The sequence below is a fragment of the Netta rufina genome (genome assembly GCF_964035555.1).
Source record: "Netta rufina genome assembly, chromosome: 6".
Taxonomy (NCBI): Eukaryota; Metazoa; Chordata; class Aves; order Anseriformes; family Anatidae; genus Netta; species Netta rufina.
This window is the reverse complement of record NC_140129.1, coordinates 7,273,865-7,290,185: the sequence shown is the minus strand read 5'-3', so window position 1 is coordinate 7,290,185 and position 16,321 is coordinate 7,273,865. Positions and strand designations below refer to the sequence as shown.

The window sequence follows — 16,321 nt, the reverse complement described above, 5'->3', positions numbered from 1 at the left end:
CTTCGCAGACACAAAAACTCTCACCTCACCCTTCACCACCCTTTCCAGGTGGACTATGAATAGGCTGACCTGTAGGTCCCAGCAAAGATCCCCATGGTTCTCCCCCTGGAGGCCCTCTTACCCGTCTGGGCAAGAGCCAATACTCCTACTCTGTCTCCTATTTTTTAATTAAATAGGCTGTGTAAATATGGTAATCAAGAAATGGATAATCACTTTGGATCAGTCAAGAACACATGCTCTGCTTAATAATGCTGATTTAAATTTATATTACTTTCTCAAGTGACTTGACTTCTGTGATGAAGAGACTACAAAAAGCATCAGGAAGGGGAATTGAACCAACAAACTGTGGTCTTGCAATCTGTGGCAGGTTTCAGGTATTCAGAAAAGGCTGTCTCTTGTAGACCAGTATTCTTGTCTAGCCTCTAGACAACAAACTAGCATTCTAGTCTGAATTTAGCATTTGACTAAATTCGGATATCTCACTGGGAACAAAAACAACGGTCTGTTAGAGCCTGAGCCTTTATCTGGAGCTAGTGGAAGAAACAGCCTTGATCTTGAAGAAGGCAGAGAGAACACAGACATTGCTAAAGCTGTCCAAGAACTGCCTGTAATTGGGAGGCATGTCTTGCCAGAGCAGAAAGCTGAAACTCCTTCAAATCTGTGGCTTCTTGATGGTAAAAAAAAAAAAAAAAAAAAAAAATATTCATGATTTGGCCAGAGAATTTACTTCATAAAAAGCTGCATTTATTAAGTTCCCATTTGGCAAATAGTATCTATATTTGAAGTGTATAAAGCCAGATGTTCTACAATACGGGGCAGAACAAGAAAATATTATTATGCAAGGAAGGCAGGACTGACAAGGTCTATTCTGTTTGCTCAGTTATTTTTGTAGAGTGAACATATTTATATAGTTCTTTTGCCAGACTATTTTTCTCTTAATAAAAAAGAGTCTACTCAGTAAAGAATTACATAATACAGGGACCACATCTCATAAAATCAGTGCCAACTCCTAATACAGGCTTATTTGAGTTCTAGATGTAATTTCTCTCCAGTCGCAGTTTTATGAGATCTTATTAACTTAAGAAACCACTTATGAAACAGGCTTTGCCTGACTTCGCAGTAAGAGTTACCAAATATAAATTAAATTATAGAAACTGGAATATTTAAGCTACATCATATAAAATAGATACAAGATAACTTTATCTACTGTTTAAGTCTGCTTGCAACCTACAGACTAAGATGGTCCTTAGTAGAGAGGGAAATTCAAACAAAACAAAACCACACAAGCTCCAACCTTCTGGGGAAAGCACACGGGCAGTCACATCTAGCTGGCCTGACCTGGTTCCCTAGAAATATGTTTTTAGAGGGCTGGGTGTTTCTCACAGACTTCTTTTACAAATAAATATTAAGAAAATATAATCATAATAAAAATTTTAATACTGTCCCTTTGGCAAATAGTATAAGCTTTGAGACTAATATGTAAGATACTCTTGGAGGAAAAACTGGTATCAAAAGGTGCTTCCAGCTGATTTCTTTTACAAAACTCCAAACAAGAAATATTTAAGAGATGTGGTCTTAAGCATGCATAAGTGAGTTCATTTGGATGAAGTTAAGAAAACTGCCCTAGCTGTGCTTTAACGAGCAAGTTTCTCCCTGTCCCTACTGACCATTTCATAGTCCTTCTTGCCTGTATTTTGAGTTTTTCCTTTAGCCATCATGACTTTGAAAACACACACAGAGCGGCAGAAATACTGAGTGGAAAGAACTTTGCAGGACACAAATTGTTCTCCCTGTTCATCAGAACAATCTGTTAACTTCAAAATTCTTGACCTATCAAATCACTATTCAGGTTCAACTCACAGCATCAGAAATTTATTCAACTTCTTCATAATGGGCAAAAGGCTACACTGCTTAAAATGAAACTTGAGTTAACAAAAACCTGATCTTCGAATTGAAAAAAATGTTCCCTATCAAGAAAGATAATTTACACATATAATTACAAAATCTTTAACCCCATTTAAAACCCCAACCTTGGGTGAGGAGTGGTCTCAAAAAAAAAAAAAAAAAAAAAAAAAAGCGATTTCCATACCACAAAATGATAGAAGGCTTTCAGAATTTTTGCTCTTTTTCTGTTATTCTATATTTTCAGAAGTCACTTTAGACACTGCGTGAGTTACACTTTGTCCTGATTTAAAGTAAAGTGACTTAAAAAAATAGGAAAAAAAAACACCTTCCCACTGTATCCGGTAAATGGGTGCAGAACAAATATGGTCTTTTATGCAAGCCATGCTACACACCACAACAGAACTAGTTCGAACAGCTAAAAGGTGACTTTTGTATGTACTGGAACAGATTTGTCAGTCATCCTTTTTCAACTTAGATTTGTCTGAAAGAGCCTTTTTTTTGGTGAATTACATGCAAAGAATTTCCTTGAGGCAAAGCTTTCTCTCTCTTTCCTTTCCAGTTGAACTATTCTGTGGGATACAATTCTGTCCATAGCTCATACCTCACAGATCCCGTCTTCAAAACGTTATGCTTAGTAATATGAACAGCACATTAAATACCTCATATGAGTATCACAAAGCCAATAAAACTATTGCTAAATCATCTGTACTGTTGCACTAATTAACAGAGAATTTATGCTCTACCAATTCCACATATTAGTCCAAGATTGCCCCCTACAGTATCTGAACTGCTCTCAAAATCTCAAGTAAGAGACTCACACTTCTTATAGAAAGTTCTCTCAAACAAGAGTTAAGTAAATGCTTTTCAAAGTACCTTTCAAAAGACCTTTTCTGGATTGGGGATAGCTGAGCTTTAAATTTTCTTCACTGCAAAATTTAAGTAAATATTTACAGCAAAAGCACTCAAGAAACTCCCAGGACTACTATGAAGAAAGCATTCATAGCAAACAGCGGACTCTACATTACCTTCAATGGCAGGGCTATACTGAGACATCACGTTGCTAGCCAAAGTTGGCAAGGACACTGCCACGAAGACCATGAGAAGGCAAGCGATTTTATATTCTTCTTCTGGACTAATGTTTTCTGAAAACAAAAATAATAAAAGCTCTTTAATTCAAAAATCATCTCAAAATATGTATTTTCAGCTGTAGGTTGTTTAGAGTATAAAGCGTTTGACCAAACTGAAATTTAAAACCAAAACCAACAAAATCAGTGGTAATATTGTGAAGGAAAGAATCCTATCGCAGTTCTGCCAGAAGACACGGGGTGGAGCTTCAAAATGTCCAGTTTGTTATCTACAAAGATGAAGACTGCTGCCAGCCTGTCACTTCTAACTATTTAGTTACGAAGATTTTAATATGTTGAGTAGTTCTCATGTAGTAGTTTTAATGCTGGTGTAAATCCAGTTACCACTCTTAGAAGAGAGCTCCTCCAGCACTCTTCCATTGGCAAATGCGCAGAAGGCGGTGAGGTGCACTCATCACTATTTGCACTAGAAGGATGTTCCTTTCAAAAACATCATTGCCACCCCACCTCAGCGTTCAGTTTAGCTTAAAAAAGTCAATGGTTGGTAAAATACAGAACCTAAATCTCTACACACTGATTTACTAGAAGTAGAACACAAACAACAAAGAAGGCAAGAACCGAAATACAAGATCCAAACCAATCATGAAAACACAAACATTCCCTGGCCTCTTCACACAGCTGAAATATTTCAAGGCAGAACAATGAAAACAATCTATTTAAAATGCCATTTCTGAAACTCGCTGTCTTCCAAAGATATACCTATGTATTTAACACATATGGTACATATAAACAAACACACATTTATATTTTAAGGTATATGACTATAGTGTGCTCGACACATTTAAGTTTTAATGCTAAATTACCCTTTGTGAGTTATTTCTTTTTTCTCCTCCCAAACAGCTTTTAAAGTAAAAAAAAAAAAATCAGGTTGACATTTAAAATAGTCACAATCTGATTAGAATGTTAACTATCCATTACACATGGGAACAAAAGCAGTAAAGTGCTCAGTAAGGAAGACAGGGAACAAAGCTGAAGACTGCCAGAAAGCACTTAAGGATCTTAATTCATGCCTTCCAAACTGCCAGTGTAAACAAAATTGAAAAGCTTCAACAGTGATGCTTTAAAGTGAGAGGAAGCACTCCACATGTGAGGACATCAGCATGCTTGTTTTACATGTTCCCCCCTTGTAAGCTGCATGTTAGCACTTGTATATTAAACCAGTAATAATGTTGTGAAATTCACAACTTCAGCTGGCATTTACCTTCTAGTGCCTACTTAACATGACACAGACTTGTTACAGGTCTATAAGAGGACACTGATTACATCTGTAGTGTTCACAATCAAGTCCTACTTTCATTGTCCCCAAATTACTGAAGTTCTTAACCATTAGCCATTAAACTCCTTCAGCATCTATCCATTACTCTTCTCTAGGTCAAGAAGATAATTCGTATGCGGTTGAAAAGATTCTCAGATAACATCTGTGCATTCTAGGCAGCAGGCACAAAATATTCATGCTATGTCATTTACCAAGTTCATCAAAGGAATAAAAAAGGACCCAAACATACAAGTCTCCTAGCTCTCTAAACACCTCAGTGCCTCAGAGCACTTCTTTTACTTCTCCTGTGATTTTTTCCCCACTTAGATCTTTTAAATTGTAATTTCTTACCTGACTTTTGGGAAGACAGTGCTACGACCAAGGCAGGATCAATCTCACAAGGCAATCCAGCAGCTGATGACAGTTCGTATACATTCATTGCCACCTGAGGACCAGAAGAAAGATAATTACAAAGAAGACAACACTGAATGGTTTTGTGTAAACATGATGAAGCAGTTATGCTGACGTGCTTAAGATGTTTATATTAGTTTGAAGCATTAAGGGACTTTCAGCTTAGCTAAATCAAGATAAAGAGCCTCGGCATTATTTTATTTTATTTTTTTTTGCCTCTAACCTACACTGAACAGCTCGGTCGGTACTTTGTGTGCTGGATTATCATTTCTTTTTGTCAAGCCAAACAAAGCTTGTATACTTTCCTACATCACCTCCAAAGCAAACATCCCGACTTCCAATTAGCTGTTTTCTGCCTTTCTTTCCTGCTCAAAAAACGAACAGATTTGCTCTACCAGATCTATCAACTAACATCTACAAACACAGCATTTTTAGACAGAAGCCAAAGCTCATAATTTGATGAAATACTAGAGTAAGGCAGAAAAGAAATCTTACAACATTCAAATTTGATACAGATTCTGTGTCCAGAGATTCCAAGTGCCAGGATCACTTACAGCCTAATTCTTAACAGTTGGAGGAACTAAAAACACCTTGAAATGTAGTCCATTTTCAAGCATGCCTCAGGCTGTACTTTATATTGTCGCTTACAACTCTGTATTTCTTCCTTCCCTAATTTAGGCTTTGAATAAAGTATCTGAAGCTGTAGCTCAGACCGAATCTCTCCAAAAGCAGGTCTCTACCAAGTACAAAGGACCATGAGAAATGCCGATGAAGTGCCTTACTGACATTAACAGCTGAGAAGTTTTACACCTCTCCCATAAATTCTCACAAAGAGTTGGTCAGCTGCAGGCAGGGGATATTGTGCAGACTGTATTTACTCATTTTGCCCAGCCTGGACACCTGAGGGCTAGTTCTGACATGAAAATACACTGCTTTGTTCACATGGTGCTCTGCTGCCAGCAGGACATAAGGTAACTTGAGTACAGAGCTGCATTAAAAGAGTTACCAACATCTGAATAGCAGCTAGCTCACAACAAAACCATTAAGGAATACAAAGTGGATCAAGAATAGGCCTGTCTCTAAAAGCCTATATAGACATCCCAACAGCTTAACACTAAGAATAACAAAATAAAGGGAGAACAAATCCTCATTTTACTAGCCATCCCAAATCATAAATTTCAGGGATACCAAAACAAGAATCACGTTTCATATCAAGTATGTATTTCATTAACAGATTTAGAGCTATTTATGCTTTATCACAAATTCATCATACAGGATATTATTGTGTTACTATACTCTAAAATATGTGATTGTTCTAATCCACTGTACAAAGACTTGTGAGATCCGTACACAACTAGACCAGGGAGAAAGTTCAAACAAGGAACTGCTGATTTTCTACAGGGCTTAATTGTTAGCAGGCTTGTAGCTCTGGCTGCACCAACAAGCTGTTTTCAACACAAAGCTCTGGCAGAGTTATGAGGTAGCACATGCCAGAGTTCCCAGTATTCCCAGTAGGCACTATGGATAAGACTACACAGGTTTGGCTCCTTCTCCACGCACAGTCCTCCAACATTATCCTTGCAAGCCTGTACTCTCAAACAAGGCTACATGGCATCATGCCACACCACAAGATGTGATACCTACGCTGATATCATACAAACACCATACTGGTGGACTGAACTATAGCTCTTGTATCATTTTAGACACTTTGAACTGGAAGAAATGCACACAAAATAGGTTTATCTAAGAATCATAGTGAAAACAGGCAGGGCCCAGAAAAGGCCAGCAGCCAACTATCATATAAAGCAGGGGTGACCAGGTGGTGCTGTGTGGCGTATGAGCCAGGGAGAAGTCCTCAAAATGGTTTCATTTAGCAGTAGGCATTCTTTTTGACATCTAATTGTTCCAATGACTGCAAGTCACACCAGTGACTTCCAGAACAGAAGCAGCAAGTACTATACGTATGCTTCAATGTATCTGCTGGCACAAATGAGTTCAGTGATGTCTTCAGAAATCCATTCAGATGTTCAACATGATCTAGAATCACCAACTTTAAAACGTCAATAATAAAAAGATTATCTTCAAGTATTTATTACTGTTGCAGCCTTTATCCTATACTATTTTTCAGTACTTCTTTGATATCAGGGGTCATAAGATGCCTTTGTAAAAGATTAGGCACAAGAAAGCAGTGAACTTTCCTTCTCATCTCTTCCACATGCTTGATTCCCCAAGTTCAATAAACATAATACTGTTGCAAAGAAACTAACTGATAACTGATGTAGTGAGAATTTTTCTCTAAAAAAGGCTTTTCTTGAGAAGTGCAAAGGCAACTTGCATCATTTTCATATAATTACCATAAGCCAGCATCCTGGAAGTTCATTTTCCATAGCATTTCCACAGAATTTCTATTGTGGTATAAATTTCAGTCTTTTGTGGGACATAAAACATTTATGTCCAGTTTACCAGCATTAGAAGTTTCAGAAGGCACATGAAATTTTAGTAAGTTATATTCTTCACACAACCTCGACATTTTCAGACTGCGTAACTGTGCCTTGTCAAATGATGATGATCACTGCAGTGGACTATGAATTTTTTTTGTCATCAGTATATATATGCACACCTGTATTTTTTGTTTTGTTTAGAGGAGAAGGGTTTATTTATTTTATACATTCCAATAAACAACAAAACTTTTTCTTTTTTTTGCACAAAGAATAAATGGCAAAACATAACTTTCACGTTCAGGCATAACACATTCCAGCCCTTAAAAACCAAACTTGACTCAAGAGGAGTTTTCTAAAAATTGCTTCTGTCAAAATGAAGAGTTGCGCGAAGTATGGCTGCTACACACTTTCTGCATCACCACAATACCTTTAAGAAGGCTTGCAGCCCTTCATGGGCTCCAAGTGGGAAGGAGAAGGTGAAAACCAAGCTAAGCTGCAGCTACTGTGTATCCAAAATGAACAGTCATGTAATATACTAAGAAGGATTTTGGAATGGAAGCATACTACCATTCAGAATCAAGGCATGTAATCTGTGTTGCTAGCTTTTTTCAAACATGTCAGAGACTAGGTTCAGAAGAATTTTCAATTCAATGTGAAAATCCATGCCAAGACCTCCAAACACACAGAGTCCTTGGAAAGTTTAGTTTTACTAGTTGCACTGCTCATACTGTGAAGACACAGCATTCTTGTCCTTATTGCTTAGTCATATTTTAACAATTGATAAATTTTGTTCTTAATTCTTTCCATGAAATTTCTCAAATGTGATCACAGGCAAGTAGGGACTCGTGCTCATCCCATCAGATTTTTTCCCAGAACATCAGTAGGCTGCAGAAGCACAATTACTTAGCTCTTTGGAAAAAAACATGTTTTTTTCTTCAACGTTTATCATTTAAGTAAGGGGCATGAAAGTCTTGCCCCCTAGGTATTTTCAGTCACCTCCACAAATGACTCCACCACTCGTTGGGCCCAACATTACCTTCATGTCAGTCTCTCTTGGAATGTGATCTTTGAAGTCCTCGATGGAACTTACAAGGAAAGGAATGTGGTAGGATAAGACCTACAAGAGACAATTGCAGAAAATGAGAAAACAATACTTTCATGGTAAAGATCAGTTAGACACCACCGTTATTTTACTGCATTCATTTTTGATGAGCTATTTTATGCATATTATTTTATGGATTTAAGACATTAAAGTCCAGTAAACCCAAAAATCGAGCAGTTGGTGAACAAGCAGAAAGCAAGCTTTTAAAGCTTACTAAACGCTAAAAACACTGAGAGATGCTTGAACTAAAACCTGAATGGTTTAATGTAGTATTTCTCTAAGCAGTACTCAAGAAGTAGACCTTTTTTCTCCCACAACTTGCAATTCAATGTTCACTTATGACAGAGTATTTTACCCACGTGCCAACCTTTTACGTAGCATCATTTCTGAGCACTGAAGTTTCAAATACCTTATTATTAGATAAAATTTAATGAAAATTATTTGGAATATATTCAGTTATTTCTTACATCTCTAAGTGCTTCCTGTGCCAGCGACCGAAAAGACAAGATTACACCAATAATCGTCATTCTCTTCAAAACACTGTCAACAGCTGCAGGGAAACAAGAACAATAGTTATCAAGAACCTCTTTATGAGTACAAGCTGATTTTTTTTTTTTTAAAAGAAAAAAACACTTAACAAAATACTGAAAGACACATGGTACTGAAAAGCACAGGCATTCCTTAATACAGCCAAAATAAACATGTGCTTAAGCAGGTTTTTAAATCTGATCTGATGATGGGATTTCCAGTAGAAGACATTTCCTGTTAACCACTTCATGGAATGACCCCGTTACACACAGTTGACAGTATTCAATGCTATCACTAGTTCTGCATTTTCTTGAGGCCGAAATGTTCCACTCTAATAGTAATTTGTTAAAAAAATACTATTTATGTTAACTATATTGCAAAATTTCTTTCAATAAATGCAGTAATTAATTCACTGTGAAGGAATCAGAAGCATGCATCAAAAAGACCCATGCTTCCTATTTTATAGCTACATGTTCGTCTAGATAATTGTTGTTATGGCTATACATTATCAGCCTTGAAGGAAAAAACAATGCTAAAAGCTCCACACTGCTGTACTGTCTGCACTGAAACCTTGTTTTTGTCTGTACATGAGAAGACTGGAAAAGTTTTGAAAAGGTGCATCAGTTTATGAGTTCACATACAGTAACCAGCATACATTTTGCTGCTTCTGTAAGCTTTGTACAGCAACATTAATTTTTCTTGCATTCTTTACGAAGATAAGGATAAAAACAACTCTGTACCAATAGTAGCACCCTGCTAATTACCCACATGATAATCTTTTAAAGAGTGCTGCCATCTGGTCTGGTTTGTCAAAGCTGGTCCTCATTTGTGTTAGAACTTCAACATTCTCCACCACAAGTTTCTAAGGAGAAGCAATGATTCAGGTCAGTTACAGATTCAGACACGTTAGCAGGATAAATGCTTGATTTCAGTTTGGCAGAGAATGAACTGAGCTCATGGAATACAGACATACCCCCAGTGCATTCTAAATGGAACTACAGCATCAAAATTACCCTCAGGACCTGCTCTACACAAAAGCAAGCTCTGAATCAAAAAGCAGAAGATCAGATAACCCTTGAAACATTTTTATATTCAGAAAAATGTACTTAAAGGAATGACCCTCAGTAAAACTAAGCAGTAACTCCTCATGTTATTTCGCTTTTTATAAGAAAAATAAGCTTGCGTTAACAAAAAGGCAGATTCCAAAAGCAATTCCTTCTCGTGGGTTGCTCCTTTCACTGGATATAAATTTAAGACTGGCCTGACGTCAGGACTACAAATTTAACGATGGAAAAATTGAAAAATGGAATAAAGAATGCAAGAGTCAAATCATTTAATCTTGGTGAAGTTTACTTGGAATTTTCTTCCATTACAACACAAAATAAAAGCATAAATAAAATTTGTCACAACTCCCATGTATGCATATTATAGGATTTAGGTAAAAGTAATAACGTCCCTGTAACTGTTCTCCAAATATATAAAGATTCATATTTAAATTACTAAAATTGCATAATCAGATCTATAAAACGTTAAATCCAAAAAGCATTTCTTGCTAGCTGAGAAACTTATGCTTTGCCAAGTAGCATTTTTAAACTCTCTTCAGGCAAGAAATAGGTACTTTCTTCTTAAAAACAATGTTTTTGCAGTTTGACTACCAACTGCTCCATTTCGGAAATGGAAAATATGATTCTCTCTCTTTTTATGGAGGAAAACCAGCAGCTAAAGAAGTTTAGAAAACTTATGTGGTGTGTGCTTCTGAAGATTAAGTGAAGAAAACTTTTCCCTACTGTTGAAGAGAACATAATTCAGTGCTTTGTGTACTAAACAGTATCAAGGTAGGAAAAAAAAAAAAAAGGACAGAAACAGAAAACAGTATATTCTGGACTGGGGGCAGTCTTTCAAAGTGACTAATTTTATTTTTCAGGTGGATTCATCCTGACCCAGCTCAATTACTTAGCAGCAGAACCAAAAGAGTGACCAGGAAAGCTAAAATTCATCAGACGTGCAGGTCATTATAGGCCTGGAGCTTAACTGAAGATATACCATGTATAACCTAAAAAAAGAAACACACAGGAACTTACTGCTAGGGATCCGACAATAATTGACCTTTGACAGTTCTGCTACCTACTTTTATAGCTTTATCTTATTCAACCCATGCTGAAAACAGGGCAAAACAGCAACTGGCAAGCAGTGAAATTAAGTTTTAAATACTCCTGTGACCACAGGAAGAGAATAAACAAGATGACTTAAACCATAATGCTGCTATGAAATAAACTGTGGTCTCTGTTTACTCACACCCAGTCAAGTAGCCCATGCAAAAGCCCATGCAGAGACCTCTCAGATAACAGTACATTGTGTCATGGCTGTGCTATTTCCATAATCTCTAGTCTATCCATAATTCATCGAAGTCTGCCCATTTTCACTCTTATTTTAAATGAGAAGCAAAGAAAGAAAGATACTACAAAAGATCCAGCAAAACAAACACTTCCAAGAATTTGCACGTGTGTGCACATAGAAAAAAATGAATTTCTCTGCTGAAAGCCAAAGCCAACAGACAGATCGATCACTGGTCTGCACTGAAATCAAGATGGGCAATTTTGAACCAACTGATGTATCAGAACTTGGCAGATGTGTGACATTTGAATTTCAATCCTTTAACGCTCCAGAATGCAAGATTGAAGGCAATAGCCCACACACTGTTATTGAGTCAAGCTTTCAGCTTCACAAAAATAACCAGCATATTGGTTTAAGATTTAAAAGGGACAGGCTGGATTACAGTTCAAACGGTTAGTTATATGAGGCAATATCCAACATCCCCCTCCTTCAGATACAAAACCAACACCTGGTCCCACTGTGGGAAGCAAAGCAAGCATTTTGAACCTTACTCTCTTAATAAATTCCCCATTCTATCCTCTTGGTGTTTCCTTTCCCCCAAACACAGATGTTTCTCCATGCTCTCTGCAAAGCCAACTGCATCTGAGCCAAAGAGATGAACATTTTATTGCTTTATTGTTCTCCTCCAAATATGTGGTCATGTGCACGTGGATCTACCTTATGTTCTGCTTATCCTTAGCAGCATCAGAAAACAAGTGTCGGAGAATTTAAAGTTGGCTTTTTAAAAAGCATATACGGAGCTACAATAACAAACATGTTGGTTTTAAGGAAGTATGACAACCCAAGAGTAAGCTGAGAAAGCAGCTCCCAGAGAACATCTGTCCATTGGCTTTGTGTTTTACTTGAAACGTGACAGATGTCACTGTGCATAGCCAGGACCTATTTAATTTAACCTTCAAAATTACAGCATTCTTAACTAGCAAGCCTCATCCTAAAACTCAGCAACCGGAAGGGGCACAAAGAATCAACTGCCCTGTCCAGCTCTGTGTTGGTCACTTGGGTCAGGGTTGCACCTGGTGAAGAAGCACCCTCTCTCTTCAAGGTGTGCCAACAAAAGGCTTCAAATCTTTTAGGGCATCATATGTCCTAGCATCTCAGCAGCACTAGCATTCACAATGCTTACAGAGAACAAGATCTTAGAAAATATAACATGGGATGTATTAGAAAGACACAAGGCCAGGCTGGATGGGGCTTTGAGCAACCTGGTCTAGAGGGAGGTGTCCATGCCCACGGCAGGAGGGTTGGGACTAGAAGATCTTTAAGGTCCCTTCCAACCCAAACCATTCTATGGTTCTATGACACATGCTTCTAAAGGCCTGGTGTGCTAATAATAGTAATAAATAGTTGAAGAAACAGTGAAAGTTCCTTATATCCATAAGGACTGAATGTGCCTCTTTAAAAAAGCAACACACACAAATGGAAACAAAAAATATTTCCTGCAATTATTGGTTAAATAAATTCAAGATGAGATGTAGTAACTTGGAAATGACTCTAGAAGAGTAAGTCATGAAAAACAAATACATGCCTATTAGGGGCATTTTTATAGTATGACTATCATGGGCAAGTAGTATATGCTATTGAGTTTATTAAAGCATCTTTCCAGAAAGACTTAATTACACAGGCATCACATGCTTCCCTGTCAATCCACAGTAACATACATAATAAAGAAAGTAAGTCCTTGAAGATGCCTGCAGGTTTGTCTAAGACACAAGAGTTTTTCATACTGAGTTTTGGAAGTCAACAGAGATGGCGAGGCTCTCTGGAAGCATCAGGAGTTCTTAAAAAGCATTTCTCTTCCCACTTATGAGAGAGAAAGAGACTTGTCTCAACTCAAGGCATCTAGCAAAAATAAATAGACTGCATAAAATCCTGACCGTTCACCTATTGAAGAGTGTGGTATACACTTGTAATGTGTGGACAAGAGTACTACAAAGTAATGGTAAAATTCACAGCTTTATTAGTTTGTGTGATGCAGTCACTTCATAAGGATGACATGCAGAAACGTAGCTATTAAATATCCTAAAGGAAGCTGAAACAGAGAACTCCCTCTCCTTCTTCCCACCCAGCCTTGGTTACCTTAAAATCCCCTTCTTCCCACCCAAACTTCCTTGGTTACCTTAAGCTCAGCAACCTGCGATGAAATGTGCCACATCAGACTTTCACTTAGGAACTTCATGCCATATGGTCCCAGAAGTTCTGAAAGGGCTCTCATTTCTGAGAAATAAAACAAACTGTTCTACTTCAAACGTTCCTTATGCAGTTATGTGATGTTCATCATCTATCTAGCAATAGCGTTTTAATTACAAAACTATTTTATGTCTAAAAACAATTTTAGATAGTAGAACTTGTAACAAAACTGAAGCAACAGTCACCACACATCATACTCCCATTGCTGTAGCTCAAACACCCAGGTCTTTAACTTTTTTTTTTTAAACTAAAAAAATAGGAAAAACAAGCTCTCTCAAGGCACAGAGGCAATAGGAATAAAAAGAAACTGAAATACTACCGAAAATTAACAAGTGCTGTCTATAATATAACAGCTTAAGAGTTGCTCTAGTTCCAATTATTCAAGCAGATGATAACTATCTTTCAAACATTCAACAGAAACATTAAACGAAGTTTACCTGATATGTCGGAGTATTCTTCAGCATTAAATGTTAACTCATTTTCTGTAGGCAAATTCACAAAAGCCTTCATGGCTGGAAAATAGGCTATGTGACCATTGCTGACTTGTCTTAGCAGAGTTTCCAAATACCTTATCAGAAAGGGAATAAGTTTTAGATAAAGACATTCACAGATACCTCTATACAAATGAAATGCCCTTGTGTGATAAAGAGACAGCAAAGCCTGTAGACTTCAGTTTTACTTTCATAGTTCTAGTGAATACCTGTACCTTCTGCTACATCTCCCCTGAGAAAGACTGAATTTCACAACAGGCAAACTTCAAAATGCTTTTTTAGCAGGTACCGGGAGAAGTAAACTTGAGAAGTCTGGAACTTAAGAAAATTCTGAACACCTAAACCACATACAATTCCAGTTCCCCAATTCCAGCTTTTTATTTAAATAAAAGTAATATAAAGAGCTTGTAACAAGTATTCATATAATTACTTACCAATTTGTGTACAGACTGGTAATGGTTGGCTCACCATGACTATCTAAATGCTGGGTTTGCTGAAGCAGAACATTGTTAAATACTCGTGTGATGTCAATCTGTACATAGTTTTCTATTGACTGGAGGACTGTCATATAGGCTCTTACGCTGGTTAACAGCTCTGAAGGCTTTGCGATCTCTTGTGTTGCTTGATTATACATAGTCATTCCAACAATTGACCTTTTAAAACCAAAAAATAGGAGTTACATGCATTTCTCAGTGAAATTAAACAAGGATGCAGCTATTAAAATCATCAGTGATTATCAATTTCATATTTATGATTACGATATTATTCAAAGCTTTTAGAATTCTTCCTTAATCTGCAAGTATGAAGCTCTAAATCATGGCTACACTACATCAGCACTTTTAAAATAAGATTTTTTTGGAAAAAAAAAATCTAGACAAAAATCTTGGTTGCTGTCACAGTTCTAGTTTCAAATGAGTTCTAGACTCAAACACCTGAAACAAAGCCAGAAACTGTGCAAAAGACCTGTGGCAAGAGAGTCGCTATAAATGCCTAAAAAACAAAAGTATCACCAGTGCCTACAGAACACACAGGACTAAGAACACAGAATCAGGCTGTTAAGGAGGTGATACTAATTTCCATATATTTTAAACAACTTACACCTATTTATGTCTGCACATGTAAACTTCATTGTAACATCTGTAAGAATTTGACCTAAGAGTTTTGCCGTCTACCTTTAAAAATGGATCTTATATAGTAAGCACACAATACTCCTAATGTCAAACCAGCAAGGATTTATCTTGTTTATGAGTACAACTATCTTTACAATATTTCTTACTTGGTAAAGCGGATTTCCAGGTGAGATGTTAAATATTCTCTTGGGGTAAATGTGTGTTCCCAAACCACCATGTTTGGTACGTAATTGATTGAGAAACAGAGCTCAGAAAGTGCAGTGTGCAGTTTGTCCAGGCTTTATGAACAGTTAACAAAAAATAACAACAAAAAAATTAATTTAACATTAGAATATATTCTTGTGGAAAGCATACACTGAATGGAAGATACCTTGAGACCACCCACAGCTCTAACTTCCCGTTCATCAGCTTTATCTGCTTTCATCAGACACACAACTCTAGCTTATCACATCGAAAAATCAACATTTTGGCTAAGAACAGAAACCTACAAATGTATTGGTCTGCATTATGCACAGTGATGTGATGTATATGTTTTTATATATAGCTATACACAAACAATTTCCCTCTAAATGTCTGTTAAGGTGGTTCCTTCTTAACTGAATTTAGTAACAGAAGTAATGCTTGCTACTAACCAGCACTAAATATAGGGAAAACGAATCTTAACTTATTTTCCCTCAACTTCTCTAGTCAATTCTAGTTTTCTGATGTTTGACTGTTGCAACTCTAACAAAGAGACTTCCTTTTCAGCACTGTGCATTTAGTAGCTCCCAGCCACAACACCGAACATTTATTGTCTCATTTTCGCAGCTTCCTTCCTCCTCTTACTTCTGTTGCTCTACCAACTTGTCCTGTCATCCTTCCCAAGAATCATCTACCTTGCTGTTTTTCCTCTCCTGTTACCTCTTACACCTCAAACTGGACTTATTCATCTTTCCCTTTCTTTTTGAGGTTGGTCTTATTTTGTTTTGTTTCTGGTTTGCTCTGATGCAGGCACAAAAGCCTCATTTCTGCTCCAGGAGATGAAGGCAGCAAGCTATATTTCAGCAGCAACAACTTCCAGCCCACCCCATACGTTATCCTGATCACAATGTTAAGCAAAGCAGAATTAAGATGCCATCTACGCCTTCAACTCCCACTTCCTCAATTGATATGACTATGCAGGAAACCTAACAACAGCACGTGGACCCTTTCTGCTCAAAAAAAAGGAAAGAGCCTATGTGATTAATAAATGAGATGTACATTCCTATTGCTCTAAATACATTATTTCAGGCTCTGTTCAAGCTATAGAAGGACCATATGCTCACAAGCTAGAAACTTGCCATATTTACAGTC

At 37.1% G+C, this 16,321-nt stretch overlaps 1 protein-coding gene across 1 annotated transcript in view; it reads right to left on the bottom strand.

Moving 5' to 3' along the window:
* NCKAP1 (NCK associated protein 1) overlaps positions 1–16,321 on the bottom strand; it is a 59,377-nt gene that overhangs the window by 5,693 nt on the left and 37,363 nt on the right. The window contains exons 20-28 of the mRNA XM_084289135.1: positions 15,136–15,267; positions 14,294–14,512; positions 13,806–13,936; positions 13,298–13,395; positions 9,556–9,649; positions 8,727–8,809; positions 8,194–8,274; positions 4,657–4,750; positions 2,931–3,047 (exon numbers count right to left, since the gene is read on the bottom strand). Of these exons, the coding sequence (XP_084145261.1) occupies positions 2,931–3,047; positions 4,657–4,750; positions 8,194–8,274; positions 8,727–8,809; positions 9,556–9,649; positions 13,298–13,395; positions 13,806–13,936; positions 14,294–14,512; positions 15,136–15,267 (1,049 nt within the window). The remainder of the gene's footprint in view (positions 1–2,930; positions 3,048–4,656; positions 4,751–8,193; positions 8,275–8,726; positions 8,810–9,555; positions 9,650–13,297; positions 13,396–13,805; positions 13,937–14,293; positions 14,513–15,135; positions 15,268–16,321) is intronic.